At 41.8% G+C, this 12766-nt stretch overlaps 1 protein-coding gene across 8 annotated transcripts; it reads left to right on the top strand.

The window, feature by feature from the left end:
• The first annotated feature begins 3969 nt into the window (after window positions 1-3969).
• Window positions 3970-9826, top strand: LOC111840907 (ubiquitin carboxyl-terminal hydrolase 37-like). 8 transcript variants are annotated; one of them, XM_072716664.1, is made up of 17 exons: window positions 3971-4213; window positions 4612-4742; window positions 4829-4931; window positions 5019-5131; window positions 5241-5324; window positions 5439-5570; window positions 5740-5854; window positions 6031-6176; window positions 6370-6469; window positions 6635-6714; window positions 6909-7109; window positions 7271-7401; window positions 7782-7849; window positions 7990-8089; window positions 8363-8502; window positions 8731-8786; window positions 8864-9826. In XM_072716664.1, exons 1-16 carry the CDS (start codon window positions 4154-4156, stop codon window positions 8743-8745), a joined length of 1719 nt encoding a protein of 572 aa, XP_072572765.1. In that variant the 5' UTR covers window positions 3971-4153; the 3' UTR covers window positions 8746-8786; window positions 8864-9826. The 8 variants fall into 8 exon arrangements, 7 of the variants coding, with proteins under 7 accessions (XP_072572763.1, XP_072572765.1, XP_072572764.1 ...); XM_072716667.1 differs by having other exon boundaries at window positions 3973-4213; window positions 7782-7825; XR_011993079.1 differs by lacking the exon at window positions 7782-7849 and having other exon boundaries at window positions 3973-4213.
• The last annotated feature ends 2940 nt before the right edge of the window (window positions 9827-12766 follow it).

Raw genomic sequence — 12766 nt, 5'->3', positions numbered from 1 at the left:
GTTTAGTTAGCTGGAACACCGAAAACAAGGGTAACACTTTATAATACTGTTCCGTAGTTAACAGGTAAATATGCAGGAAGTAAGCAGCAACAAAGGAGTAGCGCTTCATTAACACCTAAATTGGTACTATTAACTACTAAGGAGTTATGCTTAATTACTCAATAGGTAATAGTGAACTAATTATTATAGTAGTTCTCTATTACTTCATTAGGAACTATAAAGTGAAACACACTGTAACTCATTAGTAATGAATGTGGCGTTAGAGTAAGCTATTTCTTTCACAAACATTTACTGAGTTCTTTTTAAGCGGTTAATAAGAACAATGAATGTTAACATAGCTTATTTGTTTCACTTAAACATTCATGTAACACTTCATGACATAACAGCATAAGTTCATTTTAAACATTTAATTTGAAGCATGTTATATTAACATCACAACTTAATTTTTTAAATCAAATTACTTTACATTGACTACACATCCATCCCATTAAAACTATTTACACTGGGTATTGCTTTCTGCATGTAACAAACTTCCAAGTGGTCCATCCTTGTGTTTTTGGTCCAGCCAGCAGGTCCACTCAATCGGTCTTTGTCCGCTGACGTCACACTCGCTATAGCCGCAGTGTATTGTGGGTCAAATCGCCATTTTGATTGTATACAACGCAAGAGCGAGCATTTGCGTCCGGTATTATCTTTGGTAAGATGGGGTACTGACTCGTGCAGTGTGAAAGGCTGTCATATTAAATCACATGGTAGAAATAGCAGAAAGGTGGACCAAAACATTAGATATTTTCGGTTTCCCACTTGGAAAGGAGGATAGGGACAGCAGATAATGGAGGTAACAAAGAGGCATCGCGTGGCCTGGGTCGCAGCGGTGAGACGGAAAATCACTTTCAACGCGATATCTCCCTTCATGCGTGTTTGCTCTCGGCATTTTCATAAAGGCAACTAAGATGTTTTTTGTTTAAGTAATATTACTGAATATGCATGTCTTCTAAAGTTGATATTCGCAGCCTTTCACACTGCACGAGTGTCCCATCTTACCAAAGATAAAACCAGACGCAAACGCTCGCTCTTGCGTTGTACACAACCAAAATGGCGATTTGGCCCACATTACACTGCGGCTAAAGCGAGTGTGACGTCAGCGGACAAAGACCGATTGAGTGGACCTGCTGGCTGGGCCAAAAGCATAAGGATGGACCACTTGGACGTTTGTTACATGCAGAAAGCAATACCCTGTGTAAATAGTTTTAATGGGATGGATGTGTAATCAGTGTAAAGTAATTTGATTTTAAAAATTAAGTTGTGATGTTAATATAACGTGCTTCAAATTAAATGTTTAAAATGAACTTATGCTGTTATGTCATGAAGTGTTACATGAATGTTTAAGTGAAACAAATAAGCTATGTTAACATTCATTGTTCTTATTAACTGCTTAAAAAGAACTCAGTAAATGTTTGTGAAAGAAATAGCTTACTCTAACACCACATTCATTACTAATGAGTTAGTGTGTTTCACTTTATACTGTTCTTGTTCTTCAGTAACTACTATGGAAGAAGTCAGTAACGCCACATTCATTACTAATGAGTTACAGTGTGTTTTATTTAGGTCATTAGTAAGACTTCATTCCTTATTTAAAATGCATACATTAATTTCTTAATGTTTAGAAAAGATCAACAATATGTGGTGGAGCACATCATGTGGCAAAACACGAGTCTCTGTTTGGCCATCCCTTCAGTTGGACTTCAAAGCACAGTTTGAAGAACACTGGCACACGAACTGAAGTGAGGTAAATAATTAAAATGTAGGTACTGTATACATATTTTAGGCAGTAATATTTTGTAGAATAAGTTGTATGTCATACAAACAAGTAGGAAGAAAGAAGCCTGTTATTCCAAAAGGAAAAAAAAATGGCAAAAACCATTCAGAACAGTAGCCTGTAAGTTCCTGTTAGTCCAAAAAAAAAGCACTGTTCATTTGATGAGTAATGAACTAGTAGTTATTAGAAATAATCCATAGTTAGTACATAATTCCCAATGAAACCAGCAATACTCAATAGTTCCTAATGAAGTAATAGAGAACTACTATAATAATTAGTTCACTATTACCTATTGAGTAATTAAGCATAACTCCTTAGTAGTTAATAGTACCAATTTAGGTGTTAATGAAGCGCTACTCCTTTGTTGCTGCTTACTTCCTGCATATTTACCTGTTAACTACGGAACTATTATAAAGTGTTACCAAAACAAGCACTGTTTTTTTATGCATTTGCTATATCACTGTTCTAAATAGTGAAATTAAACATTTTAACGCTTTTAAGTAGTATAAAATGGTGACGTACGTTACTCAGTGAAGGCTGCCTTAATCTTATCGACGCAGTTTTGTGAGAATGAAAAAAGGCAGGTTGGTCAGGCTCTCGTGAAGATCTTCACGTGTCGGTTAATTATTAAAACCTAGACACTGTTATTTCGCCTTCGCAAGATGCTCAGCTGTTTATAGGAAAGTTTACAGCAAATTCCTGTACACAACGCCTTTCTCTTAAGGTGCTGTAATCACATTTTTTTTTCTCCCAGATTGCAATGCAGTTTACAGTATGACACTGCATAAGACTGATACAGCAAAATACTGTTCAAAGTTTTGCAGTGTATATGATGGACCAAGTTAAAAGCATAGGGGGATGTAATATACCATCATATAATGTACAATCATTATTAAGGAAATAACATTGCTAGTTTTACACTAGTCTCATGAAAGTATTGACAATTTTCATGGTCCCCGGGGAATTTGTTTACAGCATCTGCTTTCTGCAGGGACCTTTATTTGGGCAAGTGTATTATACTTGCTTAAGAAATGCAAAATCTGTGAGCATTTGTCGCATTTGTGTTAAAACGTCAAACATTTTGTTTGTACACAAATAAAACTGAAATATTAATTTAAAATCTTTTGAATCATCATTTAACTGCTTTTATCACTGTTTTTACAATAAACATTATGAAACCTAAAATAATGAAATCTGCTCAAGAATGTTTTTTATTCATTTATTCAACTACCTATTTATTTAAAGGGAATTTCACCTGGGTAGCATGAGATGATGGAGCAATGAAAAAAATCATGCATTTCAGGATAACGGGACAATTTAAATCATGCTTTTAAATACCCATCAAAGGACGAGGGATTTATGAACAAACTACGATGTTACACATGTAACATATTTTGTTTTTCTGACCGAGTGAAACAACCGAGCGGTCAGCTGATACAGCGGATACAGGGAGACTATACTGTAATCCATTCCCATCATATATTAAAAGGAGGCCGCGATACATATCATTTCTATCGTTATGTCATGAGCGGGGCTCCGGAAATTTTGTTGGCAGCTTGTAAAAGCAATAACAGATCCGCCATACTAATTAAATAAGTTTATCTAGAGCGAACACTGTGCGGTGGCCAGTGAAAGTTAGGACAGTTTAACTGTCATCCTGGAGTTCGAGAGATTATTTAGGATTTCCGGAAGTTTGGATGTAATACAGCCACGTACAGAACGGAACAAACAAAACGCGGTTATAAATGAGAATCCATTGACTAGTAGAGATTGATTTGTTGTGATTTAGTTTGCAATATAACCAATCATAAGTTTGGTTTTGTTTAAAGCCGCCCACCGTGTTTCATGGGTGACTGACAGAATATTTTCATGGCTGGGCTTGGGTGATTTAAAAGGTCATTTAAATAGCAATTTAATAATAATAGAAATAATCAAATTGTAATTTAAAAAAATGAATTTAGATGACCCTTATTTATCGAAACTTGTCACAAAACACCCTCCTCATTTTAATGGTCTTAGTGTATAATAAAAATATAATTTACATATTAATCATATAAAAAATATATTTTTCCATAATCTTTGTTGTGCCTGGGCGTCTGAACCAGTAGTTAATGCATATTTTTACTCGCAGCATATATAGTCAGCCATTTAAATATTCATTTTGGGTTTTATTTCTTCGCGGACCTTAAGACTATACAGTAGTTATGATAGAAACACCTGTTATGCTGAATCGACCAATCAGAGAGCGCGATCCAGCGCGATTACATTTAACTTTATTTACGTTCGAAATTCACTTACTTCTTGTGAATCAATTTGCAAGAAGAAGCAAAATACATGGCGCATCACAAAATAAACTTTTCGTGCGGATTTCTTTGCTGTTGGACCAAGAAAAAGGTATGCCTTTTTTTCTCCCGCTTTTAATTTTATGACCTGATAAATTTTGTTGTTAACGGTGGGATAAAACAGGGCGAATTTGTGGAAAGGTGTTGAGAAACATATTTAACACAACATGGGCGCCTGCAGCTGTAGGCCTGTATGCATTGTGACTACCCTTGGCATTTAGATTTGTAGTTTAATATTGGCTAACGTTAAGATTTTTATTTGTTCCCCTCGTGTAAGTTAAGAGTAGCAGGCCTGCAGGATTCTGTATAAAATATAAATCACGATCTTTTTTTTCCACTCACAGTTGAGATGGTGATTTTTGATCACGGTTCTTGAGCAACATGTTTCTTTCTTGATATCTGCCTCTGTATTCAATGACTCATTTCTGCATCCTGATTTCTGTAAAATAGCAGCGTGACATCGCGGCTACTGAAGGAGCGGCGGATGATCAAGTTACAAAGAAGAAACCCCAGAAGAAGATTATCAAGTTTGGACGGAAGTTTCCATGGGTGAAACGTGTGAAGTCGAGAGCAAAGGAGAGGTAGGGCCAAGATTTCTTTTGAGCTCTAAATTTCTCAGTATCATAGCTGAACTCTCTGCTCATGGCTGCACTCCTGGCTCTTCTAGCTCAGACGACGATGGACATGTGTCAGTTGACTGCAGGGACTCTGGAGACAGCGACAATCTCACGAGCAGCCAGAGTCCCAGCCTTGTCACTGTGGACTCAGAGGTACATAGATCAGAGACATTTCCTGTGTAATTCTGGAAAACATCTCGGTTTTCCTGTGTAAAAGTGAATTTTTTTGTTTCCTCCAAGTCACTAACATCTGGAACCTCCCCTACTGGAAGCGATGTAGAGGAGCAGCAGTCCCCTCCAGGGGTGACACGTGACATTCCACCTAATGAGGGACCTTCCCAGTCCCTGAGAAGGTAACCAATATATGTAAGATCGCAGTGGTAAATCTGTAATGAACTCTATTAAGATAAGCTTTTTATTATTTGTTTCATTCTTTCTCTCCTGCGTCGGCTCCTCTTTAAGGATCCCCAAGTGGCAGATTCTCCTCTGCATGGCGGACAGGGGTGATGCAGGGGATGGAGAGCACCAGCGGCTGGTCTGCCTCGGGTAAGTGCTAAGCTCCTGTGAACCTTCTGGAACAGGCTTCCCCAACTGCTACAACCAGCATCAAAGATATAGGTGGGCGAGGGTTTGAGGCACGTATCTTTCGCTGTCTTTCAGGCTACCAAACCTGGGACAGACCTGCTACATGAATGCCACCTTGCAGTGTTTCTTCCACCTGCCAACATTCTGCAAGGACGTCAGGAGGCAGGAAGAACACTGGGGTTTGGTCCCCTATGCCGACCTGATCAGGTACCCAACACAAGCATCCACATCATACGATCTCTGTCACACAACTACATACATGTGAATTTTCTATTGCTATGTCCACATGTGTTGCTGCCCTAATCACAAAAAGTTATAATGATCTGCTTGAAAGCGGAGATACCAACTCCAGTTCTCTGCTTCTCTTGACTTGCAGATATTTCTCTGATCTTCTATCTGCAAGACGTGGTTCAAGGTCAAGGCAGAAGAAGACTTTGCTGAGAAACCTGATTCATTCTGTTTCTGACCAGTTTGCTGAAGATGAGCAGAATGTAAGTGAATCACTATAAACTATTCTGAAGTCAGTAAAGTTTTCTTTAGGATAGTATGGTTGACTAAGGAATATACAATGATGAAAACACTCCATATCCTGAATAATGTTAAGCGATCTGTTTCATATATACATTTTCAGTCTGCAAGCATTTTCTGTTTATCTCCTGTCATCTAGGATGCTCATGAGTTCTTCAGCTGCCTGGTATCCCAGCTAAATGAGCTGGGAACGCTAATTCAGGCCTGGGAGGGAGCAGCAATGTACGCCTGTCCTGTGGAAGGAAACCTGTCATTCCAGATGCTGTGCCAGAGGACGTGTACCAGGTAGACCCTGCTGGTTTTATTGGTTTTGCACGCCTGCCTGAATGAATTACATGATGCTGCCACAAAGTCACAAAGCAGTGATACACCAGCACTGGGGATCTAGTTCTTACTGAAGCTCCGAATGTTAGTGATTGAGAATATAGGAAATATTCAGTTTCTTAGTATCTCTTTCCACTTTCTTGGTCTCCTGCAGCTGTGGAGCACAGTCATCCAGGACAGAAGATTTTACCAGTCTCTCCCTGGACGTCCTCCCACATCTATCAGTGGAAGATCTGCTGAAGAACTACTTCAAGGTGTCTGTAATCTTGCACACAGGTTCACTCACAACTAGCTGTATTCCAGACAAACACACACTCACCCTACGCCTTACTAGCTGGTTCTGAAACATAGAATTGTTGTGTTGTAATGGTCCTGGTGAAAGGCACTAATGACTGAGTTCTGCTGTGTGCTGATTACAGGATTCCGAGGTGGAGTTCAGATGTGCCACCTGCAGGGGGAGCCATGCTGTCCTGTCATGGACATTTATTACACTGCCTCGGTGAGTTCATTACTTTCCCAGCAAATAAGAGCATCAGTTGTATGCATACACGGTGCTCAGTAATGTGCACAGTGTGACAAACGGATGCTTTTGGGTTGAGCTGTATGTAGTTAATTTGCTGATAGGCAATGAGGTGTGTGCGTTCAGTGCTGTCCCTCTCCCCTTTCTCATTGACTTTAATTCTGCATCTGCAGTGTCCTGGTCCTGCACATGAAGAGATTCAGCTTCACACCACAGTTTCAGCTGGTCAAAGTGCAGGACCCAGTTCTCCTCCGCAGGGAGATCTCCCTGCTCCCCCACTTCAGGGAGATCTCCCAGCTGACAGGGACACCTGAGGCAGCACAGCTCCCAGAAGCTCACCGGACGGAGAGCCAGACCACACAGGAGGCACAAATGTAGGTCATCTGCATGGAAATGTACAGCGAATGCCAAAATAAGAACAGACGCATACTCATACACATTGTAAATCCTTTTGAAAATGGGAATCGCTTTAAATAGACAAAGGTTACTTATGCAAATGCATGAACAATAGTCTGATTGTATGTATCCCCTGCAGGCCAGCTGAAGAACAACCAGAGGATGCCTCACGGATGCTAGGTGGAGATGTAGAAGAAGACGATGCTTTGGAGGAGGAGAGTGACACCGTCTGCGAGAACCTGCCTACAGTGGACTCACTGCCCCCTGCAGGTACACTGGCCTCAAACACACAATGGGCATTGGTGAACACGTTCACAAGAAGGTAAATAAGTGCCTTAGGGTGTACTTCCAGTATACATAATCATAATATACTGTACTATTCAGCAAACTATATAGAGGAATTCTACAGTTCAAAGAATTTCAGAGTGGTAGTGGTGAAATCAGTAAGAGTAGATCATCTCCCCACAAAACCTGGTGCCAAGGTAGTGGGACATTCCGGGACAGACCCCTGTCACTGGGCAAAAGAAAGTTACCCACCACACTGTTATTTTGGTTAGACCACTTATTTTATCTGTGTCTCCAGTAGATATGTCATTTCACCTCCCATCTCATGGTGTTTGGTTTCTCCTGTGATTCCTGCCTCTCTTAAGCAGCTGGACCAGAGACAGAGCAGCAAACATCTGCACTGCTGAGGGTAGGGAGAGTTAGAGGAAGATACGTGAGTGAGAGGGAAAGAGAGAGTGAGCTTAGGACATTAGTAAAGTTTAGTAAGAACAGAGAGTAAGAGAGACTGGAGGAACGCAGAGTGGTGGAGCTGCCTTAGAGGTAGATGAAGTTCATGGTGAGTTTTCCCATCAGGAGGAGACGGTGGTTTCCGAGACGTCGGAAGAGCAGCCAGCTGGACACCAGTACCAGCTTGTTGGTATTCTCAGCCACCTTGGCTCCAGCGCCACCTCTGGTAAGATACATAAATACACAAGCGGAGCAAAGAAAGGTTCTGTTTTTTTAAGAAGACCTTCTTACCCAAGAAGTCACTGTGTGAGTACTATAATACCACCCACTGCCTTTACCGTTATATTCATTTATGTAACAAAATTTTCAGGTAGTGGAAAGGCTCATATTTGAGTAGCTGCCCAAATGTGATGTTTGTAAAGAAGCTAAATAGTGCTGTGACCTAGTTGGCATATTTAAACCGTATAATCAGAGGACGGCCTACCTGTCTGTCTCGTAGGTCACTATGTCAGCGACACGTTCAGCGTGGAAGAGAAGGGCTGGCTCTCTTTCAGCGACCACATAGTGACCAGGTCAGATGAGGAGCAGGTGCTGAGGAAGAGGGAGAGCAGCGCGTACATGCTGTTCTACACCCAGCAGGTAAGCAGAGAAACACTGAATACACTCTGTTATACTACATCCAGCAGCTAAATACAGACACAGTGGATACATATTCCCCACCCAAGACCCAGTTACACAACTCACTGCAATATGTCAGACCTTCAGAAATATAAAACTGAGTCCTTTGTATTTTATGCTACACCAATGAAAGCCTGCCACTTGTACCATTTGATGCATATGTAATGTGGTACATGTGCTATTTTGTAGGAGTCCTTACACTGAAGACCGCTGATGCCTCCATACTGGGGACCATAACTTAAAAAGTAGGTAAAAGCTGTGGTTTCTGGTTTTGTTGAGCCAAAAGAGGAAGGAAACGGTACCAGTGATTGTCTGATTACAGGTACGGAAGTAGAGGAGAACATGGAAGAGGACCAGAAGGACATGGAAGAGGACCGGACGGACACGGAAGAGGACCGGACGGACACGGAAGAGGACCGGACGGACACGGAAGAGGACCGGACGGACACGGAAGAGGACCAGAAGGACACGGAACAGGACCAGAAGGACACGGGAGAGGACCTGAAGCACATGTTTACATGACCCTGCGTTGGATATCGCCATTTTCATCGGGACAATCTATAGCAGCAGTCCCCCCTATTTAGATAACTTAAAATGACCATTTTCTTTTATTTACAATATATTGCCAAAAGTTTTGGGACACCTACCTTTACCCACACCCAATTGCTTCCACTTTGTTATAATACCACTAACAATTGACCGTGGAATATTTAGTAGTGAGGAATGGACTTATTGTACAGGTGGCATCCCATCACGGTACCACTCTTGAATTCGCTGAGCTCCTGAGAGTGACCCATTCTTTCGTAAATGTTTTTAGAAGTGGTCTGCATGCCTAGGTGCTTGATTTAATACACCTGTGGCTATGGAAGTGACTGGAACACTTGAATTCAATGATTTGGAGGGGTGTCCCAATACGCATGGCAATATAGTGTATGTCAGTATAAATTGATTGTAGATAGGAAGTATTGTGTGACTATACACTGTAAAACTTTGCACTGTAAATATATAGTAATTAACTGGCAGCAGATTCACCTGCAATGTAATGTATTTTTTTTACAACTGTTTACTGTATTTTCAAATAACGTTGTATTACTAGAAATAAATATAGTTGCTTACTGTATTGTAAATTTACAACTAAATACTGGTCAATGTTTTCAGTAAATTGCTGCATATTTATAGCTAACTGTATTTAACTACAAAACGTATCGTGTTTACTAATAATTAAAGAATGTTACTGTATACTAGTGCCATAACGACAATAATAAAATGAAACAGTGACAATATTCATGATGCAGTTCCTTTGCAAATATTTATTAAAATAAAAACATCACCAGTGCAACACTTTGTTTCTTTCTTTGTTCTTTCAAAAGATCGAATATTTTCCAATTAAATGACTTTGCTTACAATATCTGTAAACTCACTCTGATGATTTGTATCTTGTGAAAAAGCAACATAAAACTTTCTAAGTAACCTGCTCCAAAACAACAGGAGTATATTACCGTATAAAGTAAACGAAAATGTATGCAACTCTTTTTTACTGTTTAGATCAATGCAAAACTTACAACAACTTAATAGGATACCAGTTTTATCGCTGTAAGTGATTGAGTGTAAATAATTGTTGCTCTGCACCTTCTCATGGTTTGCTTTAGTGCCCATCTCAGGATTAATGTCCATGCAGGTTCTGAATACAGTGTTGAACAAAACGATCTTTTATGTGACATCAATCTATGAATGTGACGCATCAGGCATCATGACTGACAATCATACAATTCACAAAGTAGGTATGTATCAATTCACACCAATTATCAAGTTAAAAACAATATGTGATGGAAAGATAACAGTATAAACCATAACATTAGTAGAAGCAGCAGTCATTTTTGTAGTTGCTGTTCTTGTGTGAGAGGCACCAGTGGTTTTCGCAAGATCAACGTTTCCTGTCCCAGCACATCCTGATCCTACAATGTTAATCAGATAATTTGCTTCAGTCGTGCAGTGGCTGGTAAAACCTGAATCTGTGCTGAGCCTTGGGTCGCAAGAACCAGAGCTGGGAAACACTGTACTAGGTACAAGGTGATGTGTGAAGAAAAGTCTATCAAATCAATTGGTGTTAAGCAATATGTATGGAACGCTCCTACCTCTGAATGAACTCCAGTGTGCATGCTGCATCATGCTGGTACTGAAGGTTGAAATTGTAGTAGGAGGAGAAGACTCCAGCAAGTCCAAGCACAAAGGACGTTCCTTCAGACAGCACCGATTTTTCGATGCTCACCATCCATCGCTTGTTCGTCTCTGTCATTGGACCTGAAAAGCCAAGATGATCTGATGCTCTGTGGCCTTTAGATGGGTGATCTCTGTACACGTGTGTTTTGAAAACACTTATTTTTTGGAATATGCGGTTGTAGTCAGGTAAAGCACATTTGAAGGTCAAGTTTCGGACATTCTTATGAATTTTCATATGTCTCACAAATGCAAATTTTGTTTCACAGTTATGACTACAAAGTTCACAATGAAACATTTTGGAAAATTAAATGAAGCAAAATGAACCCAAGCTATGTGTTGAAGCTGGTCAGACCTGGTAGGCCCAAGCGCATAGTGAGGGTCTGCTGGGAACGTCTGGCAGAGGTTCCTGTACGCCGGAGCTTTAACTCGCACCTCCGGCAGAATTCCAACTGCATACCGGGGGAGGTAGGGGACATTGAGTCTGAATGGACACTGTTCCGGACCTCCATTGTGGAAGCGGCCGTATGGAGCTGTGGCTGCAGGGTAGTCGGTGCCAGTCGTGGCGGTAACCCCCGTACCCGATGGTGGACAGCAGAGGTGAGGGGGGCTGTCAAGCTGAAGAAGGTGGCTTACCGGGAATTATTAGCCCGGGGGTCTCCAGAGGCAGCTGACGGGTACCGGCAGGCCAGGCAGAATGTGGTTCAGGTGGTTGTGGAAGCAAAAACCTGGGCGTCGGAGGAGTTTGGTGAGGCCATGGAAAGTGACTTTCGGTCGGCCTCAAAAAGGTTCTGGCAATCCATCCGGAATATCAGGAGGGGAAGCAGCTCCTGGTTCCTACTATTTATAGTGGGGAGGGGGTGCTGTTGACCTCACCTGGGGACATCACCCGGAGGTGGAAGGAATACTTTGAGGACCTCCTCAACCCTGTCTCAGATACATCTACGCACACTGCCTTTGAGACATCTGAGGGCACAGAGCCCAAGGGTGCTGGGGGGGGCTTGCCCATCACTGGGGCTGAGGTGGCCAGGGTGGTTTAAGAGCTACGTATCTGCCCGGAGTACCTGAGGGCTCTGGATGTTGTGGGGCTGTCGTGGCTGACATGCCTTCTCAACCTTGCGTGGAGGTCAGGGACAGTGCCGCTGGATTGGCAAACTGGGGTGGTGGTCCCCTTATTTAAGAAGGGGGACCGGAGGGTGTGTTCCAACTACAGAGGGATCACACTTCTCAGCCTTCCTAGGAAAGTTTATACTGGAGAGGAGGGTGAGATCGATAGTCAAATTTCGGATTTAGGAGGAACAATGCGGTTTTCGTCCTGGCCATGGAACACTGGACCAGCTTTATACCCTTGCAAGGGTACTGGAGGGGGCCTGGGAGTTTGCCTATCCAGTCTACATGTGTTTTGTGGATTTGGAAAAGGCTTACGACCAGGTTCCCCGAGGTGCTCTGTGGGGGGTGCTTTGGGAGTATGGGGTCCGGGGTCCACTGTTGTGGGCCATTCGGTCCCTGTATGAACGGAGCACATTGCCGGTAATAAGTCAGACGTGTTCCCAGTGCGGGTTGGGCTCGGCCAGGGCTGCCCTTTGTCATCTGTCCTGTTTATATTTATGGACAGGATTTCTAGGCGCAACCAGGGAGTTGAGGGTGTCCAGTTTGGTGGCTTCAGGATTGCCTCGCTGCTTTTTGCAGACGATGTCATCCTGTTGGGATAACTTTTAGGTCAATCCCAGGTGTGGGGACTCTTCAGCCAATCAGTCCTCTAGTCTAATTAGTCATCTAATTAGGGAATTGCAGTGAAAACCCAGATACACAGTGGTCCTTTATGGATAAGACTGGCCACCCCTGCTCTAAACATTGAAATTAATGCAATCATGCCCTCTAGTGGTCTGCCAGTGCAGAGGCTCAAAAATACTGCACAAAATTCAATTTTGGAAATTAACCAAATCTAATTATTTTTTTAAATTTAAAATACTGAATTAGGGTATGTAATATGATTTATGAATGAAAA

The sequence above is a fragment of the Paramormyrops kingsleyae genome, chromosome 9 (genome assembly GCF_048594095.1).
Source record: "Paramormyrops kingsleyae isolate MSU_618 chromosome 9, PKINGS_0.4, whole genome shotgun sequence".
NCBI lineage: Eukaryota > Metazoa > Chordata > Actinopteri > Osteoglossiformes > Mormyridae > Paramormyrops > Paramormyrops kingsleyae.
This window is presented reverse-complemented; position numbering and strand designations above follow the sequence as displayed.